At 31.8% G+C, this 23,768-nt stretch overlaps 6 protein-coding genes across 7 annotated transcripts; 1 reads left to right on the top strand and 5 right to left on the bottom strand.

Annotated features, from left to right (window-relative positions):
* The first annotated feature begins 220 nt into the window (after positions 1-220).
* On the top strand, positions 221-1,092 carry HIS1-3 (histone H1-3). The gene is made up of 2 exons (XM_016335384.3): positions 221-410; positions 524-1,092. Exons 1-2 carry the CDS (start codon positions 285-287, stop codon positions 908-910), a joined length of 513 nt encoding a protein of 170 aa, XP_016190870.1. The 5' UTR covers positions 221-284; the 3' UTR covers positions 911-1,092.
* Positions 1,093-1,171: 79 nt separating this feature from the next.
* On the bottom strand, positions 1,172-2,312 carry MEE11 (RNI-like superfamily protein). Its single transcript, XM_016335381.3, has 2 exons — positions 1,893-2,312; positions 1,172-1,794 (listed from the first exon to the last, which is right to left on the bottom strand). Exons 1-2 carry the CDS (start codon positions 2,193-2,195, stop codon positions 1,240-1,242), a joined length of 858 nt encoding a protein of 285 aa, XP_016190867.1. The 5' UTR covers positions 2,196-2,312; the 3' UTR covers positions 1,172-1,239.
* Positions 2,313-3,100: 788 nt separating this feature from the next.
* On the bottom strand, positions 3,101-4,452 carry LOC107631823 (Dynein light chain type 1 family protein). The gene is made up of 2 exons (XM_016335385.3): positions 3,994-4,452; positions 3,101-3,377 (listed from the first exon to the last, which is right to left on the bottom strand). Exons 1-2 carry the CDS (start codon positions 4,234-4,236, stop codon positions 3,222-3,224), a joined length of 399 nt encoding a protein of 132 aa, XP_016190871.1. The 5' UTR covers positions 4,237-4,452; the 3' UTR covers positions 3,101-3,221.
* A 756-nt stretch (positions 4,453-5,208) lies between these two features.
* LOC107631821 (protein PLANT CADMIUM RESISTANCE 2-like) lies at positions 5,209-6,426 on the bottom strand. 2 transcript variants are annotated; one of them, XM_021119754.2, is made up of 4 exons: positions 5,966-6,426; positions 5,810-5,881; positions 5,412-5,725; positions 5,209-5,329 (listed from the first exon to the last, which is right to left on the bottom strand). In XM_021119754.2, exons 1-3 carry the CDS (start codon positions 6,324-6,326, stop codon positions 5,427-5,429), a joined length of 732 nt encoding a protein of 243 aa, XP_020975413.1. In that variant the 5' UTR covers positions 6,327-6,426; the 3' UTR covers positions 5,209-5,329; positions 5,412-5,426. The 2 variants fall into 2 exon arrangements, with proteins under 2 accessions (XP_020975413.1, XP_016190869.1); XM_016335383.3 differs by having other exon boundaries at positions 5,296-5,725.
* A 1,465-nt stretch (positions 6,427-7,891) lies between these two features.
* On the bottom strand, positions 7,892-11,071 carry LOC148572625 (uncharacterized). The gene is given in 9 exon segments (XM_088507663.1): positions 7,892-8,500; positions 8,583-8,630; positions 8,632-8,650; positions 8,802-8,905; positions 9,157-9,356; positions 9,647-9,756; positions 10,216-10,464; positions 10,660-10,922; positions 11,033-11,071. Coding segments are annotated over 9 exon segments (1,068 nt in total). The 3' UTR covers positions 7,892-8,464.
* Positions 11,072-11,380: 309 nt separating this feature from the next.
* Positions 11,381-12,363, bottom strand: LOC107631824 (protein PLANT CADMIUM RESISTANCE 2). The gene is made up of 3 exons (XM_016335386.3): positions 12,034-12,363; positions 11,873-11,944; positions 11,381-11,789 (listed from the first exon to the last, which is right to left on the bottom strand). The coding sequence occupies exons 1-3, from the start codon at positions 12,212-12,214 to the stop codon at positions 11,488-11,490; spliced, it is 555 nt and encodes a 184-aa protein (XP_016190872.1). The 5' UTR covers positions 12,215-12,363; the 3' UTR covers positions 11,381-11,487.
* Between the last annotated feature and the right edge of the window lie 11,405 nt (positions 12,364-23,768).

The raw sequence follows: 23,768 nt of genomic DNA, 5'->3' as shown, positions 1-23,768 counted from the left end.
TGTGGCTTTGTCATTCCAGAAAAAAACCACGTACGTCCACAGCATCGCAAACAACGCTAATATTGTGACCACGTGTACGTTCTAGATCTCTCCCTTGACACGCTGGCAATCCTCGTTCCCAGTGACTCCACCAATAGCATAGTAAAATATCTCCCGCGCTGATTCTTCTCACCAGCTATGATATGCCTCTATATAAAGCCAAAGCGTAGGTTCAGTTATTTCCAGAATCTACCGTTTCAAGACTACACTACTCAAATTGTTTCTCAGTGATCACGTCATCGAAAATGTCTGCTCCCGCCGCCGTTGAACAGCCGATGGAGAAGCCGAAGTCAGTCAAGGAGAAAAAGCCCAAGGCTCCCAAGAAGCAGCCCAAACAGGCCAAAACCGCTTCTCACCCTCCATATTTTCAGGTACTCGCTTTGATCGTGGTTCACAATTTTAGGTTAATTTGGTTTCGGTTATAGTTGATCATGTGAATTGAGAAGTTAATAAGTGTTGGCGGTGGGTTTTTGTTGATTTGCAGATGATTAAGGAGGCGTTGGTGGCTCTGAACGAGAAAGGCGGTTCGAGCCCTTACGCGATAGCCAAGTACATGGAGGAGAAGCACAAGGCGGTGCTGCCCGAGAATTTCAGGAAGATTCTTGCGTTGCAGCTCAAGAACCAAACCGCCAAAGGGAACCTCCTCAAGATCAAGGCCTCCTACAAGCTCTCCGGTGCCGCCAAGAAGGACAAGAAGGAAATCTCGATGAAGCAGCAGAAGCCGCAGCAGCGCCCCAAGCGGAGTGCCTCCGTGGCGGCGAAGGTTGGTGTTAAGAAGACGAAGAAGGTGTCGACGCCGGCAAAGCCGAAGCAGCCAAAGTCGCTAAAGTCTCCGGCAAAGAGGGCCAGGAAGGGCACTGCAGCTGCCTGATGGTGTTTTAGTTGAATAGGGAAATTGCATCATGTAACTAACTATGTGAATATGAATAGGGCCATAGAGGCGTAGTTTTATGTTTTAGTATCGTCCTTTCACACTTACTATAATAATCTTCCATTTCCATGTAATATATGACCCTATCAACTGGAGGTTAGTTTTTGTCTGTTTGTGTTAAATTAATTGCGCACTAAATTATGTTTCGTGCTAGCCGCGAGGTACTATCATCAACATTTTAATCATAGTATCATAGGCATATTAACAGGGGAAACAACGTCCAGCAGCTTATTCATATATATAGATAAATGTGAATAAGTTATTGATGATTACATAAAGTCATCCATGTAGGTGTATCCACTTGAATTTTCTTGGCAAACTCTACAAACGAATGTAGAGTCAGAAGAATTGGGCCACCATGAAGTGTGTTGCCTACAGTATGGCTTGTTACAGAAACTGCATTTGGGATGCTCATGTAACCAGCAATTAAGGCACAAGATATCTGAACAAGCAGCCTCTTCCACTTGTTCTGATGCAATGCAGCCACCACAGTTTTCACATCTTGGAATACAAAAACTGCATGCTCTACACTCGCACTCTCTTTTCGGGCAGTCATAAACCTCCCTCGCCTCATAGCACTTGGGACATGCCTCCAAATCAATAATCCTCTCCCTTTCTCTGTGGCGTTCGTGATAGAAGAGAGGCTGCTGCTCTAATTGGAGGTTGTTGTTAAGGCAAGAAGCCAGCGTGCGTAGATGCTCCCTGTTTAGGTTATAGATGCCGTTAATTCTCAAGGTTCTTAAGCAATTGCTTCCATGGCAGAGTGTTGTCACGGCTGCTACGACTCCTTCAGGGGTTATGCTGCTGCATCCTGGTATGTGCAGCTACACCTCCGAATCAAATATTTACAAATTAGAATATCTCGATTCCAGAAACAGAATCCAATCCTAGCTTAATTTAATTGAAGCAAATAAACATATACCTTTGTTATGTGAGGGTTTTGACGAACGAGGGTTTGAAGGCCGTGGTTCGTGATGTGGATGCAGTTGATAAGAGAGAGTGTTTTGAGGCCACCATTGGCCTTGGAGGTGATGTTGATGAGAGTGTGATCAGAGAGTCGAGAACTGAGAGGCCTTTGAACAAGGATGTTTAGCCATGGCAGCACATCGTTGTTCAGTGCATCTCTCAGTGACCTGCAAACTTGAGACATCAATAAAAGCTCGTAGACTGGAAGGTAACCTAACACCAGAAACATGGCCTCGTGAGGAGAAGACTCTTGATCCATATTTCTCTATTGTATCACACTTGCGTGCCAACCATTATCTATTATCTTGAGTTGTGTTTGTTTGCTGAGACATGGGGAGATAGAAACGGTGGTACATAAATACATATAGAATTTATGTATTTAATGTTTTTTCTTAAAGTTAAGATACGGAGATGTAATATATAAGACACAAAATTTAATTTTTAATTCTTAATTATTCTTAAAATTATTAATACAAAAAATAAAATTGACATTTAATTTGTATATGTGTGTCTTTTATATTATTATCAAATATATTATAAAATTTATGTATCTTTATATCTATTTATCTCTGTATATTTGTGCATGCGAAACGTATAGTTGGAGAACGGGATAGACTAGACAGATGTTGATTCATTATTGGATGAGGTGTCTCAACGCAAACCACAAATAATTAATTGAAACTTGTCGTTATCTTTTGAAATATGTAATATTAATATGCAACAAACGAATAGTGCAATCAAACCTCACTAGCAGTGGTAAATAGTTTTTTGACAAGCATAGAGACAAGTACAATAATAATAATCAGCTAGTTAGCAGATAGCATTTAATCCAAAATTAGCTGTGTTGGTTTTCCACCCTTCTTATAATTTGCATATTTTTCTTCAGAATAACTTGTTAGAGCTATGAAACTATTTATTTTATTTTATTTAATCTTGCAGATTCACTATCATCAAATACTGACAAATTACTAATATGATATGCTTTTTGCAAATTTTTATATTATAACTTTTCCTATTGTTTTCAATGCTACTCAAGAGCAGATGCTTGGTCTTGGTAGTTGGAATACAAGCTTTATGAAAAATTATAGAATGTCCTATGAATTTTCTGGACAAATTATATACTCAAATGCACTCCCATAGCCGAAAATTGCATTGGACACATTGCAGAACACATCTTTATAGTTCTTAGCTTGTAATTTTACATATGATGAGTTTGGTTGGAAATTTTTGATATTGAATATGCCAAGGAAATATGCATCAAATAAAAGCTGATAACAGGATGTTATCAACGGTCTAATGGTTCAACAGCTGTCTTGAACAGAAGGATATAAACCTTGTCAATGGAAAAATACAAGAAACCACCAACAGAGTGAGTCACATAGGACCCAAAGCTAGTTCCCACAATGCAGTGCCAAGCGGGTCCGTATGAAGAATCAAACTCCTGCAACACCAGTCACCATCTTTCTGTCATAACTCATAACCCATTCAATTCAAGTCATTCATACAAGGATAATATCATGACCAAAAATAGCCCAAACATTTTGCAAGTAATTCTAATAGCAAATTTAGTTACAAACTGATCTAGTTCAAATCCTATAAATCTATCAACTAAATAATCCCCAATCTAAGAAATGTGCTACTATAGGGTGTCGCATATCATTATAATTCTAAAATTGCAACTTGAACTAATATCATCTACCAAACCTGGAACCCCAAATTAATGAAATGAGGGACCATATATTCATTCATTGATAGTGACAAACTTCAAACCTATAGTTAGTTGCAGAACCAGAAGGCCTAAAATGCAATCTGGGGAATGTACTTGGTTGACATTCTTCACAGTTCACAGAGGCATGCCAAGTGAAATCTCTTATATTTCAAAAACAAAGACAGGGTAAACCATGAGCAAACATTACCGTCAAGAAAACTAAGAAACAGATCAAATAAAGATTCATCTGAAAGAGTGAAAGCGGCCAACAAAGCAACAACAAATACATATTCACAGATCTCAATAAATTACTAAGTGGTAACTGGAAAAAAGAATAGTGATTAGTGACCTTCTTGAGGGCAAGAGCCAAACGTTTGCTGTCAAGCTTGTTGGAAGGCATGGAATCAAGGTGATGGCGGGCACAACGAAAGGCAAGGTTCTGCAAAGAGAGAGGCATATCAGAAGCTCTGACTCTAACATTGTTTTTGTGGAGATGGTCATGCTGCTCTTGTTGCTCTATGCATTTCTTCTTCTGTATCAAGCTTTTCAGGAACAAGCTTCTTTTCTCTAGCTCCACCTCTGCTCCTTCCATCTTCCTAACTCTCTCTTCAACATACAACACCAACCCTTCTCTTCTTCTCTTCCAATAATAATATGCTTAAATCAATGGCAAAATCAAGTATATATCTTTTGCACTCGATTGGTTTCTCAAGTGAAGGGGGCCCGAAGAGCAAAGAAAAGAAAAGCAGCAGAGAGAAAGTGAGTATGGGATAGGGAAAGGGTTAATGTCTTTGTTGGGTTCGGTATTGGTCTTCAAGAATCCAAGGGTTGGGTTTTGTTGCTGCTTTTAATGCATGCATATGTTGCCTATACACGAGGTCATTCCTTAAATTATAGTGAGTCACAAACACTCCTTAGTTATATATATAAGGAGCATAATCTGTGTATTCAAAACTAGCCTATACAAATTCATATATTATATTACTTTTTCTTCAAGTATTTGATCTTTGTCTTACATAGTGTTAGTGTATACCACTTACTAATAGTTTTAGCAGTTAGTGGCGCAAGTAAAGGGCATTGCCATTGTGGAATGGTATGCATTACTTTATTTAAATACGGTCGGTCCACCTTCAAAATCAATCATTTTCACTTTTGCTTTTTTTTTTTTTTCTAGCAATAAAGAATGAATGTGACTTTTTTCCATTTTGTAAACATTACAAATCCTGCAAAAAGGGAACATGTCTACCACACTTGCCGGGGACTCAGTCAAAGTGGAAGTTTCCTACCTATACAGATAGATACACATCGCATACCATTTATTATTGTTTAATGTTTATTCAGCAAGCTCGATGAATACTTTAACAGCATATTGATCATACATCTTGGGCTTTGGGTCATTATTTATGCTCACTCATCAGTCCTTCACATAAAGAATAATTTAACAGCATATTGATTGAATCATCATATACAATACAGAATAAATAACACATTTAAGTAAAAATTCTGATTCATTCATTCAATAGCCTTATATGTAATAAGTTTATATATGTTTAAAGCAGAAAGCAGTGAGTAGAGTTTTGAAGTAGAGAAGATAATGAATAATGAATGATATTAATACATACAGTAATTTGTGTTGTACAAAAAAAAACGCTCCACGGCACCTCGGATATGATATTCAATGATGCCTACATATTCAAAACTGTTGTTACAAAAGAATTGAACATGCAACACAAATTAAAGAAACTATGAATCAAAAGAAAAACATACAACAACAGTTTTGAATTAACGGGTCATGTTTAGAACAGGTGGTGGTTGTTGTTGGTGTGAAGCCATCTGGTTGTTCCAACGGTCAAGATTGCCGTTCCAACCAAGAGACATGTCAAATCCACGGTTCTGAAGCTCGCGATATTCTTGGCAGAGAGCGCATGGCTCACAGAAGAAATGAACGATGCAATCCAAGCAAAGAGTCTCCTTCAAAAGAAACTGTCTTCTCATCCTTGTTCTGTAGATGCATGAGTATAGGCATGGGCTTCCAATGAAAAACAATATCATCGCATACAGTGCCCCGCTTATTGCACACGCTGCATCATCACCAACAATCATTAATAATTAATTAATCAATTAATAATAATAATCATAATTGATGTATGTTATTAGTTTCTTACAAGATGCGTCCCTGTCAATCATCTCTGCAATTTGACCAAACGTGAAGCAGGGACACAAGCACGTTATCAAACCTGGCGAATTAATTAAGGAAATTAAGCAAATCACGCATTGATTATTGCTGGTTGATTAATTAAGGAAAGAGTTACGTTACATACAGTTTTTGATGTCAGACAAGCAATCAAAAAGGCCTGTGGACCATTCCACCTTTTCGGAATTAGTATAAATTGGGAGCGGCAACATTGGATTCGGGATGTAGTACATTGGTGGTGGTGGTGGTGGTGGTGGTGGCTCTGCATGATGATGATGATGATGATGATGATAACAAGGATCGAAATAAGGTGGCGGCGGCGGTGGTGGTGGTTGTGCATTCTGATCATAATAGTAATAAGGTGGTGGAGCTTGTTGCGCGTTGTTATGATCATATGGTGGCGGTTTTGCTTGTGCATGATCTGATGTTGTTGCTGTTGTTGTTGTTAGCGGCGGTGGCGGTGGCGGCGGCGGTGGTGGAGGATACATCTCTGTATGTATATATTAATTGTGTTGGCTCTCTCTTGTGTCTTCTCTTCTATGGAGAAGAAAAGAACGAAGAAGCAGAGAGTTTGATTTTGACGAGGTTTCTCAATATATATTATTTAATTTTTTCAATATTGAGGATGCATGGATGGAATGCTTCAACAATTTATATACGCGAAATTAAAGGAACACTGGCAGATTCAAATTTGGACTAACATTATAATATTAATTATTACTTATTACTGTAATATAAAGAGTTAATATCAATGTATGTATAAGCGGGCTGAAAGGTCGATCACGTTAAAAAGGAAGAAGACAACGTTAAAAAGTGGCCGTCTGTTCTATCTTGTTTCTATCGACTCGGATCCACAGATGCTTAGTTTCGTTATTTGCATATTATTATGTTAAAAATGTATATCTATATTCATATCATACCCCCCTAAACATAAATGAAAAGAATGCACATTTTTTCTTATAAAAATTATCTCTGCACTTCTTTCAATATCTCTGCTTAGGGAAAACAGTGTATGTACATTTTGGAATATGTGATATATGTCAAATAATCACAACAAAATTAAAAAACTATTGGGTGCACTAGGTAACTCCATACACCAAATGCATGTGTCGTATATGTCCAAAAAGAATCCAACAATAATTATTTTAGCCCTCATTACACCCATCATTCATCTATAAATAATTAAATATCGATCATATACTAACCGCCAAACACCAATAATGTGAGTTTCGCTTTCACATTCATTACCACCGTGATGTGTAAATGAAATCTCTCTCGCAAGTTGATCCCTTGCTCGTCAACTAAGTTACACTGTTAATGAAGGATAAATATGGAAAAATCTTATATTAGGTGATTATCATGACTGATCTACTATACACAGTCCTTCTAATTGACAGTGATCCCAGAAGACCATTTTTGCATCTCCTACATGTCATTGTAGATCAGGGCATGCTCACGTCTAATTATTCTTTAGTAACACTATAGCCCAAAAAATGCGTACATGTGTCGTACACTATTTTTTTATCCAAGTAGTTTTCTTATCCATGTTAGCTAGCACTGAGAATACGGTTGTCCAAACAAATTACGTTCTTTGCTAAGCGCATTAATTAAATATAAGTTTTTGAAATTTTCTATAATTAAATATATTGGAAAAATAAAAATTTTTTACTTTTCCTCTCTTAATATCTTTAAAAGATTCTAACTAAATCTTTATTCATTACAATAACAAAAGCACGTATAGTCACCAAAAAAAAAATAACAAAAGCACGTACAATTCCAGGGCGGGCCCGGGGGATGGTACAATTGACAAGGAAATTTTGAAATATTCCACATTGGGAGTCAAATTCCAGGTTTATACCGGTCTATAAATAATTTTTTTACTTTTCGAACCACTTTGATTAATATAATTGAATTAGTAAAATTAGTCCGTGGAATAAGACACTATTCTGGCCGTCAGTCGTCTATAAATGTTTGTTATTTTATAAGAACTACGTTTTATGGTGATTATAGCAAATGGTATGATAGGCAGAGAGTTAAAATATGAGAACTAGTGGAAAAAAATATCAAAATGTTATCATCATTTCTTTCTATGTCAAGCTTCTCAAATAATCTTAGATTGATGTCCCTGAAATTTATTAGAGGAGAACACCTCTTAAATGGAATGGTTAAAGTGACAGGTAATACCTTTTTACCTCATGATGAATATATCATAGGTACAGTGACACTGAATTTTTTACAAGGTAATTCCTTCTAGTTTAAATAAAATAGACTTTTGGCAGCATAGTTCCAACTTAGATCCCTCTTCAACAAAATTTGGTCGCATTCATAGAAGTTAGAACAAAATTTATGCTGTCAAGAGCAAGGGACGAACAGAATACTTCCAACACACACTATATTTTATTTCTTCAGCATGCTTGTGTATGGAACTATGGATACACTGCCACATCCTCCTCGTTGGATGTTTAAGGTGCTTGACGCACCATTTTTACAGGGTGCATTAAAGAGTGAGCCTTAAAATAAAACCTTAAGTGCAGCAGATATACAATTCAGAGGAGAAATGCAGAGAAATATACCTCCCTAAGATATACACATCTGCATGCACAAATCAACCTGTCCTTCAAACATATCATGTCATGTTTCCCCACTTGTCCTTCAAATCAACCTGATAAAACCATTGGAGTTGCACTAAGTGCTTACGTCAAGAAAGAAACAAGGCAAAGTACTTTGGGGCATATATTACATACTGCTCGTTTATTTTCAAATATGTTCCTATAAAAACTCTACATGGTTGCCCCAGTTTCCTTGGCCAAACCTGTACAAGAAAATATGATTAATGGAAACAACCATTCATAATGTACAAAACTGTTACTAAATTGAATAGTTTTCAATTTCAAGTATAACTAACATCCAAGACAGTTCACCCTGAAACCTTTTGATTTTACTAATTTAGAGCTAGCACATACGGTTTTACACCGGTTCTTAGTGTCTCCTCTTCCAATGAAGACCATTTTCTTTTCCTCCTTCTTAACTGCACTCTAGTGGACAAGTTATCTTTTGAATCATCCCTCTGCAATGATAAATACATAACTAATATGCCAATGCAAAGATATAAAGAAGTAAAAAGTGAATGCATAATATAAAAGATTCTAGCAACTATCTTCTTGTTAAAAAAACAGTCCTTGTCGGTCCACATCTGCATAATCCAAAGTTTTCACTGCATCACATTTTTTTCCCTCGTAGAAAAAAGTTAACTTGAAATAGATACCACCCTCAAGATCTATGCTCCCAGATTATACTAGTTAATAAAAACCTTATTACCTCATAACTATGAGCAATACTGTTATGTGCCATCAAATTGGGACTTTCATGAATAGTGCTATTCTGCTCCATCAAATTGGGATTTTCTTGAGCAGTACTATTCTCTTCCATTAAATTGGGACAATGAACTTGAACTCTACTATGATGAACAGAAGACTTCTTCTTACATATAGAGTATTTGAGTTGGGTACATCTACATCCTCACTCTTGTTTTCCATGAGTTGTTCTTGATTCGTACCTTTCTGTGCAAGTTTAGATCAGGAGCTACGAGCATTTGTCAAAGATCCTCTAGGCATTGTAGCTCCGGAAAACTTGAAAACTTGATTTAAGAGATTCTTGATTCAAGTTTTCTGGAGCTACGAGCATTTGTCAAAGATCCTCTTCCAAAGGCATTGAATATTGTTGGATCTAAACTTGTACAGAAAGGTACAAATCAAGAACAACTCATGCAAAACAAGAGTGGGGATGTAGATGAAACCAACTCAAAAACTTGCAGGGCTATTGTTCTTTTTCAAATCTTGTGCTTCCTCAGTAGTTTTCTTCATATGCGAAGAGCCTCCAGCCGAGTTATCCAGTGAAACCTGTGAGGCGGGAGTGATCCTATCATAAAATATCATGGAAAACAAGAGTGGGGATGTAAATTATCTGTAGAGTACGGAATAACCATGCATAACCTTAGTTAAACAAGCAATAAGAAACAAATAACATATACATTTTAGAAACTCTTGTAAGAAGGACCGAAAACTATACAACAATCAAGCCTGATCTTACTAGATAGGGTTGGCATTATCCAGCAAGAAAATTCTGATCTTCACTAACTACTTAATAAAAACTACTTGAACTGCACTGCATATGCCATACCATACACCATTAGAACTTGAGACACTAAAATACCTAACACTATTGTGCATTGTACACTAATAAGTAATAACCAAGACATAAAATTTGTGAGCAACACATGCAAGACAACAAAGAAAGATCATTAACATCAAAATCCACTAAATAGAACAAACCTTTTTCCCCCTTTGCAAGCTCCTGGGTTCCATCAACAGAACCTACAGCTCTGTTCTCAACTGTTCCTTCCCCTCTTCTCCACCATTCACCCCCACACCCTCGATGCAATGTGCACCATCATTGTCATCGTCATTATCATTATGATTTTCACTGTCACCATGATCCCTCGTCTGTTCAGCACGAGAGGAATTTCTGCCAGCACCTTTCGTGGATCCTTCAGCCACAGCCTCCGGCACCAGATCCAAAACCCGACTCGCCAATCCTTTCTCCATATAATTCTTCTTTCTAAGTTCGCTAACGTTTCAAGAAAACACGGACCCATCGTTTCCTAAACTTTCTGTAGATAAAATCTAACCGAAAAACGCGTTGTATTGGGTATTCAACTTGGCCAACCTCTCAAAAACCTGTGCCAAAAAGTGCAGCATCAATGCCGTCCCTCCACTGCGTAATCTCCAACTCCACCACGCGACAGCACCGGACATGCGTCACGGGAATATGTACGCTTTGCTGGCGATGCCGTCGGAGGTGGCGGAGAGGTACTTGACGGTGCATTCGACGGCGACGGCGCAGTACGCTCTGCTCGTGGAGTCGAAGAACGAAACGGCGTCGTTTGGGTCAATGGCTTTGATTTCCTCGAGTACCTGGAGAGCGGTTTCGGTGATTTCGGATCGGAGGTTGCGGAGGAGGAGGGTTTTCTTAAGTTTGCTATCGTCTTTGGAGTTTGGGATGTTAAGGGACTTAACTCTTAAGGCCTAACCACCGGGAAATATCGGGGTTCATTGTTTGTTTGAATTCCGTAACTCCAAAAAAGTTTTTATCTTTGTTTTGTATGCAGCCCAATTGGTATTGTGGTTTTTACTACCAAAGTAGTAACCTCCAACTTGTGAAGAAAAGGCTGCATTTTTTTAAGGATGAGCTTTTCCCAAGACAAATATTTTTTTTATCATCACCCGCAACCTCTTAATTGAGTTTGGGGAGTCTATGTCATTTGAACTATTAGTCATTAGCTTCCCAAGACAAATATTATTCTAGTGTTAGAAAAAGAAATTATCTACCAAACTCTATTTAATTCTTATTGTATTTAGATATAAATTTGATCTATTGTCTATTTTAATATTTTCTTAAAACAATATTAAAATATACATATTTGTAAAAACGGGAGACTTAGGAAATAGTATTCTACACGCATACACATATACAAAATACAGCATTTATCCAATAATAAATCAAAGTAGTACTTTTCCATTATTAAGATGAGAAAACAGACACATTCCAGAAAGGCACAAACATTATTACATGATTGCTTGATAAATGAAGTCAACGGGACATGGGGGGTTGAGGCGGTGGAGCAGAAGGAGCAGTCATGGCAACACCGCGGCTCCTCTGCTCGACATTGCCATGCCAGCCAATGTGCATGTCAAAGCCTTGCATCTCAAGCTCACGGTATTCTTGGCACAAGGCGCATGGCTCGCAGCAGCAATGGACCATGCAATCCCCGCAGTCACTTCCTTTCAGATTCAACTGCCGCCTCATCTTCGATCTGTAGAAGCACGAGTACAAGCATCCGCATCCAATCAGGCAACACACCAGCGCGTACAGTGCCCCACTCGCACCGCATGCTGCATCATCATCATCATCATCAATTTCAATTTCCATTTCATAATAACAATAACAACAACAACAATAACAATTCATTTCTTACAGGTAGATCCTCTATCAACGATCTCAGCAACTCTGCCAAAGGTCACACATGGACACCAGTACGTTATGCAACCTGAAACAAATTAGTACAGATTTAATTAAGTAATAATAATATCATACTTAAACAAAAAGGATTATGATATAGGGCTGGCTGCTATTTACAATTGCCGCAGTCGGAGAAACAGTCACAGAGGCTGGTGGACCATTCTTGAGGAGGTCTAGGTGGCGGCTGGTAGTAGGCGCTGCTGTCGACGGAGGAAGGATATGGCGCGGTGCCGCTACTAGCGTTGTTGTAGCTCACCGGTAAACCGGTCACAGGCTTTGATTCGTCTGCTTGATACATAATGACGCTACTGGAATTAATATCAATCAATGTAGTGTGTGATTTTTTTGGGTTGGGATTAGTAATTCGTATTTTGGACTGCACAAAATAAAATATATATATAGACAATGGAAATATATTATTTATTTGTTGATAGGTGCCATTATCACATCCTTTCTTGTCTATATATATATAATACATGAAGGGTGTGGTGCTAATTCAATGTATTATAAATTGGAGTTTACCGGATCAAGTCAAGGTCAATGGTGGTGTGAAGCCGTTTGATTTGTAAGCTTATCCGCCTATAATGCAACGTAATCGTATTTATATATTAAAATTTAAAATAAGCTCCTCTTTTTTTGTGTATATATATATATATTATTTAATTTATTTTTAATATATATTTTACATTATTAATTAATTTTAATATACATATAATATAATTATATATTTTTACAAACATTCATTTAATTAATAATTTACTAATACCAACTGGTGCCTTCATGTAAAACCAGGGACAGACCCAGTAAGAACCATGAGGGGGCACTTGCCCCCACTGGGTTTTTATTTAAAAAAAAAAAATAGTTATATATAATAATATATCCAGGATCCAGTAAGAACCATGAGGGGCACTTGCCCCCATTGGATTTTCATTTAAAAAAAAAAAATAGTTATATATAATAATATATCTTTTCTTTCAATTTTAAATGATTTCACTATAAATAAATTATATTCAATTAGCTAAAGTTTTAAATTAATTTTTTATTTTTTTTTATTATTTTGACTATTATTTATCCTAATTAAATTTAATTTTTGTACCGTCACTCTTTTATTTTCTTAAACTCTTTTTTATTTTTATATTTTTAATATTTTTTTCTATTCCTTCTTTAGTAGTCATCTTTTATTCATCAAAAAATAAATTTTAAATTCTCTATTTTTTTATATAACTTTCTATGACTCTATGTATCTTCTAATTTCATTGTTTTTTTTTATATTTTCAATTATAAATTTTAATTCAAACAATTATAATTTAGGTATTAATCTAATATTTCTCTTCATCACTTTATATATTTTATTTTATTCTCAATTTATTCATTTTTATTACTTATTTTTTATCTTTTGTTCTATTATATGTACCTGTGTTGCATATAAAATCTTAAAATAAATTAATTAATTTGCTAATTTAAAATATATTTTTTATTTTTAAAAATAGTAAAGACAAAATATTTTAATTACAATACATAATTAAACAGATAAATAAAATCTTTCATCTAATATTATATTAAAATTAAATTAAAAAATATATAAAAAATTTAATTATTTTAAAAAAAGGAAAGGAAAAAAATTGTAAATGAAGGTTATATTATTTTATATAAATATACTTTTATATACAGATTTAATTTGTTTAGTATTTATATATAATTCTATTTTTAAATTATAAATATTAGTGTATCATTAGTTGCTAATGTGTTAATTGAGTCAGCCTTTTATTATTAAATATGTATAGAAAAAATTAGTTAAGATAACAAGTTATCTATAATTTAATTAAAATATTTTAAGTTTAAATTTTAGAAATAAAAAATATTTTTTATAAATTATATATAATGAATAGTATTTTAAAAATAAAAGTGGTCATTAACTTTTTTTAATTTTTATATCTTTATATAATTAATAATGTTCAACAAAATTTATTTTAGCGTATATATTTTTGCCCCCACTCCTAAAACTTTTTGGGTCCGTCACTGAATATATCTTTACTTTAAATTTTAAATGATTTCACTACAAATAAATTACATTCAATTAGCTAAAGTTTTTAATTAATTTTTTTATTTTTTTATTATTTTGACTATTATTTATCCTAATTAAATTTAATTTTTGTACCGTCACTCTTTTATTTTCTTAAATTCTTTTTTTATTTTTATATTTTTAATATTTTTTTCTATTCCTTGTCTAGTAGTCATCTTTTATTCATCAAAAAATAAATTTTAAATTCTCCATTTTTTTATATAACTTTCTATCACTCTATGTATCTTCCAATTTCATTTTTTTTTTTTGATATTTTCAATTATAAATTTTAATTCAAACAATTATAATTTAGGTATTAATCTAATATTTCTCTTCATCACTTTATATATTTTATTTTATTCTCAATTTATTCATCTTTATTACTTATTTTTTATCTTTTGTTCTATTATATGTACCTGTGTTGCATATAAAATCTTAAAATAAATTAATTAATTTGCTAATTTAGAATATATTTTGTATTTTTAAAAATAGTAAAGACAAAATATTTTAATTACAATACATAATTAAACAGATAAATAAAATAATTCATCTAATATTATATCAAATTTAAATTAAAAAATATATAAAAAATTTAATTATTTTAAAAAAAGGAAAGGAAAAAAATTGTAAATGAAGGTTATATTATTTTATATAAATATACTTTTATATACAGATTTAATTTGTTTAGTATTTATATATAATTCTAGTTTTAAATTATAAATACTAGTGTATCATTAGTTGCTAATGCGTTAATTGAGTCAGCCTTTTATTATTAAATGTGTATAGAAAAAATTTGTTAAGATAACAAGTTATCTATAATTTAATTAAAATATTTTAAGTTTAAATTTTAGAAATAAAAAATATTTTTTATAAATTATATATAATGAATAGTATTTTAAAAATAAAAGTGGTCATTAACTTTTTTTAATTTTTATATCTTTATATAATTAATAATGTTCAACAAAATTTATTTTAGCGTATATATTTTTGCCCCCACTCCTAAAATTTTCTGGGTCCGTCACTGAATATATCTTTACTTTAAATTTTAAATGATTTCACTACAAATAAATTACATTCAATTAGCTAAAGTTTTAAATTTATTTTTTATTTTTTTTATTATTTTGACTATTATTTATCCTAATTAAATTTAATTTTTGTACCGTCACTCTTTTATTTTCTTAAACTCTTTTTTTATTTTTATATTTTTAATATTTTTTTCTATTCCTTATCTAGTAGTCATCTTTTATTCATCAAAAAATAAATTTTAAATTCTCCATTTTTTTATATAACTTTCTATGACTCTATGTATCTTCCAATTTTATTATTTTTTTTTGATATTTTCAATTATAAATTTTAATTCAAACAATTATAATTTAGGTATTAATCTAATATTTCTCTTTATCACTTTATATATTTTATTTTATTCTCAATTTATTCATCTTTATTACTTATTTTTTATCTTTTGTTCTATTATATGTACCTGTGTTGCATATAAAATCTTAAAATAAATTAATTAATTTGCTAATTTAGAATATATTTTTTATTTTTAAAAATAGTAAAGACAAAATATTTTAATTACAATACATAATTAAACAGATAAATAAAATCTTTCATCTAATATTATATCAAAATTAAATTAAAAAATATATAAAAAATTTAATTATTTTAAAAAAAGAAAAGGAAAAAAATTGTAAATGAAGGTTATATTATTTTATATAAATATACTTTTATATACAGATTTAATTTGTTTAGTATTTATCTATAATTCTAATTTTAAATTATAAATACTAGTGTATCATTAGTTGCTAATGTGTTAATTGAGTCAGCCTTTTATTATTAAATGTGTATAGAAAAAATTTGTTAAGATAACAAGTTATCTATAATTTAATTAAAATATTTTAAGTTTAAAATTTAGAAATAAAAAATATTTTTTATAAATTATATATAATGAATAGTATTTTAAAAATAAAAGTGCTCATTAACTTTTTTTTAATTTTTATATCTTTATATAATTAATAATATTCAACAAAATTTATTTTAGCGTATATATTTTTGCCCTCACTCCTAAAATTTTCTGGGTCCGTCACTGAATATATCTTTACTTTAAATTTTAAATGATTTCACTACAAATAAAGTACATTCAATTAGCTAAAGTTTTAAATTAATTTTTTTATTTTTTTTATTATTTTGACTATTATTTATCCTAATTAAATTTAATTTTTGTACCGTCACTCTTTTATTTTCTTAAACCCTTTTTTTATTTTTATATTTTTAATATTTTTTTATATTCCTTGTCTAGTAGTCATCTTTTATTCATCAAAAAATAAATTTTAAATTCTCCATTTTTTTATATAACTTTTTATAACTCTATGTATCTTCCAATTTCATTGTTTTTTTTTTTTTGATATTTTCAATTATAAATTTTAATTCAAACAATTATAATTTAGGTATTAATCTAATATTTCTCTTCATCACTTTATATATTTTATTTTATTCTCAATTTATTCATCTTTATTACTTATTTTTTATCTTTTGTTCTATTATATGTACCTGTGTTGCATATAAAATCTTAAAATAAATTAATTAATTTGCTAATTTAAAATATATTTTTTATTTTTAAAAATAGTAAAGACAAAATATTTTAATTACAATACATAATTAAACAGATAAATAAAATCTTTCATCTAACATTATATCAAAATTAAATTAAAAAATATATAAAAAATTTAATTATTTTAAAAAAAGGAAAGGAAAAAAATTGTAAATGAAGGTTATATTATTTTATATAAATATACTTTTATATACAGATTTAATTTGTTTAGTATTTATATATAATTCTAGTTTTAAATTATAAATACTAGTGTATCATTAGTTGCTAATGTGTTAATTGAGTCAGCCTTTTATTATTAAATGTGTATAGAAAAAATTAGTTAAGATAACAAGTTATCTATAATTTAATTAAAATATTTTAAGTTTAAATTTTAGAAATAAAAAATATTTTTTATAAATTATATATAATGAATAGTATTTTAAAAATAAAAGTGGTCATTAACTTTTTTTAATTTTTATATCTTTATATAATTAATAATGTTCAACAAAATTTATTTTAGCGTATATATTTTTGCCCCACTCCTAAAATTTTTTGGGTCCGTCACTATGTAAAACTCAATAATTAAAATTTATCAAAGTTATATTTATAATATAATTTGACCCTCTTAATTATATTATATGGAACATATTTAAATCCTCTCAAGTCGATGGACATATAAAAATGATAAGTTATATTCGATTAGATTAGTAATAATTTTATCAGTAATTCTAAACAATTAAGCATTTTACGTAATTAAATTCAATTAAAAAAATTATATTAAAATTTTTCTATAAAATACAAAAATAAAATAAAAACAATATCAAAATTTATTATATGAAATATAAAAATTTTATTACAATAAATACATAATTTAAATTTATTTATAAACCACATTATAAAATAATTTATTATTTAGGACTTAAAAATATACAATTTAATTTTAAAATAATTTTATTTTGATAAAATCTTTTATTTTTGAAATAATACATAAGAAGATGTAAACAAAATTTTGTATCAATAATAAAATACAAAAAATATATATATTAGAAGAAAGAAAAAGAAGTAGATAAATAAAATATATTAGAAAAAATTTCGATGTTATAGTTAAAAAATTTTATGATATTTTAAAAAAAATTAGTGTTAACTTTTGTTTTTGATGATTTTTAAGTAATTAAAAGAAAAATTATGTCATCAATAAAAAAATTATTTTAAAAAAATTTTAATGTTACTTTTTTAATAAATTCTATGCATATAATTTAAAACTCTTCTTCTTTTTTTTATTATTGTCATCATTTTTTTTATCCCTTTTATTTTTTATTTTTTCATAATTTTTTATTTTTATTATCTAAAAAAATAAAAATACTGTAATAATATCAGAAGAAAAATGAGAAAAAATAAAAAATACAATAATAATAGAACAATGACAAAAAGAAAAAAAAACATATTAAAAGAAAAAAAGAAAAAACACGAAAAAAATATATAGATAACATTTTTTGGGAGGAATTTTTATTAGATTTAAACTAATATTTAACTTTAATTATAAGTCGAGTCTCATCAGTCGTCGGATGATGTAACAGTAATTACCTTTCTAATTTCCTTAGTCTTTCTCGGAAGTTGCTCTGATGGTGACTCTACCTCCACGCTAGTACGCTACACTCGCATTTGAAATTTCTAACCAGTTCATTACTGATATTACGCGTATAACTTTTAAAAGTTAGCAGAAAAATCAAAGCTCCTATGTGCAATTATTTTCACATATTTACAGCTTGGTATTATACTTTGGCATGAACTTTATTACAACAGAAATCAAACTAGAACCACTATTCATTTTATATTTAACATTTTGGATTTATTTTATAGATCAGATTTGCCAATTACATATACTGAAGTAATGTTAACGACTTAACGCTAATTCAGGGACGGTAAATTAGCATTGCCAATTGCGATGGTGTTCTGGTAATTTTATATGAGAAGAAGTTATTTTAGTAATTCGTATTAAATTTAAGAACTAAGAAGTCGCTGAGACTTTGGATATGCACCATGCCACCATCTATTCATTCCTGCCGGAGCTCGCGGGGGTCAATGCAAGTCGTTTCTGTGGTCCCCACTAGGGTGTTCAAGACCCGCTCCGGTCCAAAAATTCGATCTGGATTCGAAATATATTTTAGTAAGTGCGAGTTTTTATTTTTATTTGGTGTTATTTTTAGGTCGGATTCAGATTTTTTTTGAGTCACCTATCTTGACTTAAAGTTACTCTTCAAAAAAAAAATATACTACACTTCTATAATATAATTAATATTTTTATATTATACGATATTATTTTTATTTTAAAATAATTTATTTTAATATATAAAATTTATAAATTTATATATATTAATATTTCATCGGAACAATCTGATTTAATTTAATCTTTTTTGAGTCATTTCAAGTGGTGTCAAAGTAAATTTGTTGTCTTTTAAAAAATATAGAATGAGTCAGAATCTAATTAAATTAAATTCAGTCTTGTTCATAAATACCTCTAATTCTCACGCTTTAAAAATATTTCCCAAATTTCGATTTTTTATTCTTTAAAAAGATGTTTCATATTTACCTGATAAAAATTGGCATCAAAATTCAAAACATGCTTCTAATACGTTCAAACAGTTTTTTTAACCAGGTCAAAGAATTAGTGAAGACTGAAGACCCACGTGTTGCACTCCAATTTGATGATATCCCATAGCCACCGTAAGTAAGAAATTTTTGTAGTCACGATAGATCTTGGCTTGCGCTCAGCTGTAAATATTTGACAATTCACACTTTTTCAAAGGATCAGATTTGGAAATTACCACTATTTGGTTGACGCTTCCATTTGGAAATTTTTTTTTTGGCGATTCTTCCATTTGGAAATTGGAAGTGTTGGAAGTATCCGTGCTACAGGAACTTAATTAAAAATTAAATAAAATTATAAAAATTAATAAAATAACTAAACCTAATAATAATAATAATAAAGATTTTACTATTTTATATTTTAAAGATATGGATTAAGCATATAATAAAAAAATATTTTAATTTCATTTATTATTTTTATGCATTAAAAACATAAAAAAAAATATTTTTGCAAAAAAGAATGTTAAAACTTTTTTTTACGGTATATTTAACCTATGACCTTAGATACACGATAGCAAAATAATAATAATAATTTGTTTTTTGAATAGTGTACCAAAACAGTATGTTTTCAACTTTGTTGTATTTTGGGATCACAATTACAAATTTCACCCCTAAGTAGCTCCTCCAACCCAATTCCCCAGCAAGCCTCATTTCTTATTTACGTACAATACATTCTCCCATCTCTTGAATAAATAACAATTATCATACTTTACATATATAGCAGCTTAATTAGGGACATACGTTTTTATTGCACGAACCCATTTAGTTCATTTAGAACTAAGAAGTCCTGTTAATATGAAAATAAGTCTCATGTTCTCACAACTAGCTAGATGTGCAATGTGCTAAAATAAAATATGCCAGATATCCGATCAAAGTTGGTTTCTCCGTGACGCTGGACCAAAAAATATCGACATATTACGGTGAAATCGAAATGCCAAAAATAGCTGGATGGTAAGAGGACAAATGATTATAGCAAGGGGGCGAAGTGGACAGCTATAATAGTAGTTATAAAATGCCCACCATTTTGTATGAACATGGCAAGTGGCAACTCAGAATGCAACCAAAGACAATGCACCGCACCTAGTACCTGCTACCAAATCAAACAAGTTGTGTTAAATTGTACAATTTGATCACCTTGATGCGTGTAACTGATTCCCATATATGCATTAGCATTTATTTGTTTAACTTATCGGCCTGTCCGGTTTTTTCTGTCCACATTGCAAGTGTAACACAAAATTTACTACTAATTAACTACCCTTTTTGAAAATAATGCCATTAGAAAGTAAAATATGAAATGTATTAGTACATTATATTATGGTGAATACTATAATAAAGACTTTATAATTGTCTTCATGTGAAAATATTCTCTTTTGACCTTTGGATGATAGATTGAATGGTTAGATTTTAATATTTATAAAAATGTTGTCTTTGTTTAAAGTGTGGCTAAATAAATAAATCACACTTTTTAACAAAACATCTTCATAAAAAGATGTTTTTGCCATCTTCATTTGAGTAGTTGCCTTATATTATACCTTCTTTAGAAAAGCCACAAACTCTTGCCTTGTCAAAATTGGAAAGATGTAGAAAGAAAAAGAAGTTAAATAACATGCAAACATAAATATAAAATGTGCCTATTTGTGAAATATCAATAAAATGGAAGGGATCCTTAATTTAATTATACTATGCTTACCGGAAGTTCATGGTGGTGGTTGGACCCTTGAGAGCTGCAAGATCACAATCTCCGACTGCTTTTTCATCCTTGTCGTAGAGAAAAATGATCAAACTTGAGAAGAATCTGAATCTAAGTGATGGTTCTGAATAAACTTGAGAAATGGGTTGAATCAAATTTGCAAAAAATTAGCTTTTTAAGCTCTGCTTTGGCAGAAGCAGAAATTGCAGGAGATTTTTTTGTTTTGTCTCATGTGCAGAACAGAAAAAGAGAAGGGAAGAAGAGAAAGAGACCAGCATGTATCTTGGTTCGGATTCTAAGTGCAATGAATCCTACGTCCAGTTTCCACCACAAACCATGGTGGAATTTTCACTATAATACACTGATTACTTTCACCAATACTATTGAATTACTCCCTAATTCAACTAGTATCTACCCCTAAACTTTCTTTACCAAAGCTTAGCAACCCAAAGTGCTGTCCCATCTTGAAAGGGGAATCTACACAGATTCAAACTCACCAAGTACTAACCCAACTTGGCAAGGGGAACTAATCCTAGTTCAACAACTCAAATACACAGAACTTCAGTGGCTTTTACATGCATCACTCTTGCCTTTTCTCTCTTGACTTTTTCACTCACAGATTCAGCCTTTTCTCAATACACAAAATGACACAAGATAGTCATAATTAAAAAAATCAGAAATTAAGCACTGGTAGAAGAAAAAGAATTTAGCTCAAGTGTGAATAGATGATGCTCTGAATTTTTCTCTCTTTTTCTTGTCTTCAAATGTTGGAATGAGATTCTTTATATGTCTTCAGCTTCCCTACCCGTTGGAGCTATCTCAGGTGGCATGCAGTCCTTGCTCTATTCTACTCCACTATCTCTGCTGATTGAGGAACCCGTCCACCACCTCTGCTGTCCTTGGCTTTGCTTTCTTCCTTGGCATGCATTACCTTTTTGTTTTTGCTCCATTATCACTGCTGTCCGAGGAGCTCACCACTACCTCTGCTTTTTCATTCTTGTAATTTTTGTGTTTTGTTCTCCCACTATCTGAATGTTGCTCTGCTGATGTCCTTAGGATAGTGGAGATGTCCTTGTGTCCTTCTTTCCCAAAGCCACACCTGTCTTTGTATTGTTGTTGTTTCCTTTTTGTTCCACCTGTCCTCACTTTTCATTTAGCAGACACATCTTGTTGAGCCAACCGTGGAGAGCTCTCGACCACCGGGGAGATTTCGGGGAGGAATCAAGTGAGATAACATAAGATGAGAAGACACCATATTCAACTCAAAACCTTAAGGTGTCAAGTTAATTGGTCTCTCATCTTATAAACTCCTCACTCTTCCTTGCTTTCTTTGATGTGGAACTAACTTCAACACTCCTCACACTTGCAACACTAACAATCTCCCCCTCAAGTTTGAGCCTCCACATCAAGCATCAATTCCCCTCTAGCTCCTCCACCACCACGAGTATTCGTCCATCACACCGCCGCAAAACACCGCGGGACACGCCGCCCGGACCACCTTTGCCGGGAAGACTTTTGATGCTTCACTTTGAATACTCCTTAAACCAGACCGATTAAACCATCGGCTCTGATACCACTTGTTGAGCCAACCGTGGAGAGCTCTCGACCACCGGGAAGATTTCGGGGAAGAATCAAGTGAGATAACATAAGATGAGAAGACACCACATCCAACTCAAAACCTTAAGGTGTCAAGTTAATGGGTCTCTCATCTTATAAACTCCTCACTTTTCCTTGCTTTCTTTGATGTGGAACTAACTTCAACACTCCTCACACTTGCAACACTAACAATTATTGTTAGGATTTGGTTGAATTAGTCCCACATTGCTTATGATAGCAAATGGAGTGGGTGGCCTAGGCTATAAATATAAGGCTAAGTTCTCCATATTTTTTGCACCAGTCGGAAACACTTAAAGCTTGTATCTGACTTTTCTTTTCCTCTATACTCTTTGATTAGAGAGTGTTGTGAGGTGTAGTTAAATATTTGCTTTGAGAGTGTGGGTGTACTGGGGTGCCGGTGTTAGAGAGAAAGAAGTATATGTGTTGTAACAATTTTCACATAGTGATATTCTTTGATTGTCATTTGACAACGGCCGTGGTTTTTTTCTCCAGTAATTGGGGTTTTTCACGTTAAATTCTTGTGTTATGATTGTGTCTATTTTATTTCTCTGTGAAAGATATTTTCTCAAGGGGGAATGGTGTATTATTCCCAATAACACATAGTCTTGTATTTACTGAATGGTGCTATGATAAGGAGCTTTGAGCTTGTTTAATTTTCTTGAAACACTTAGGTAGCGTTTGGTGGAGAAACAGAGACGGAAAGACTGAGACCGAGAGACAGAGACTAAGAGACAGGGATTGAAATAAATCTCAGTATTCTGTTTGGTGCAAAATGGGAGACAGAAATTGAAACAAGAATGAAACTCTAATTTAATTTGCACAAAGGGTAAAATTGGAATTAATTAATTGAAATGAAAGTATTTTAGGTATAAAATGTTATTAAAGTTTTAGTCTCCATCTCTAAAAATTTCAGTCCCCTGTGTCCCTACTTTTTGGAGGTACTGAAATACTGAACTTTTAGAGACAGAGACAGAAATTTTAGTACCAGTCTCTGAACTAACAAACACGATATTGAGTCTCAGTCTCTCAGTCTCTGTCTCAGTACCTCAAAACAAACGCTACCTAAGGAACAAATGAGCTGCATTCTTTTTGCTGTGATAGAAATATTGGGCCTGAATGTTGGAGCTGTGGTAATCTAAGATGCTGAAACAACACAAGCATGGACTTAAGTAACATTTGGTTGGGCTTGCATCACTTAACACACACATATTAAACCAACTTTTGGCTTTCACCCAAATAATGTTTGT

Source organism: Arachis ipaensis, chromosome B3 (genome assembly GCF_059453495.1).
Source record: "Arachis ipaensis isolate K30076 ecotype BB chromosome B3, ASM5945349v1, whole genome shotgun sequence".
NCBI classification, from domain to species: Eukaryota; Viridiplantae; Streptophyta; class Magnoliopsida; order Fabales; family Fabaceae; genus Arachis; species Arachis ipaensis.
This window is presented reverse-complemented; position numbering and strand designations above follow the sequence as displayed.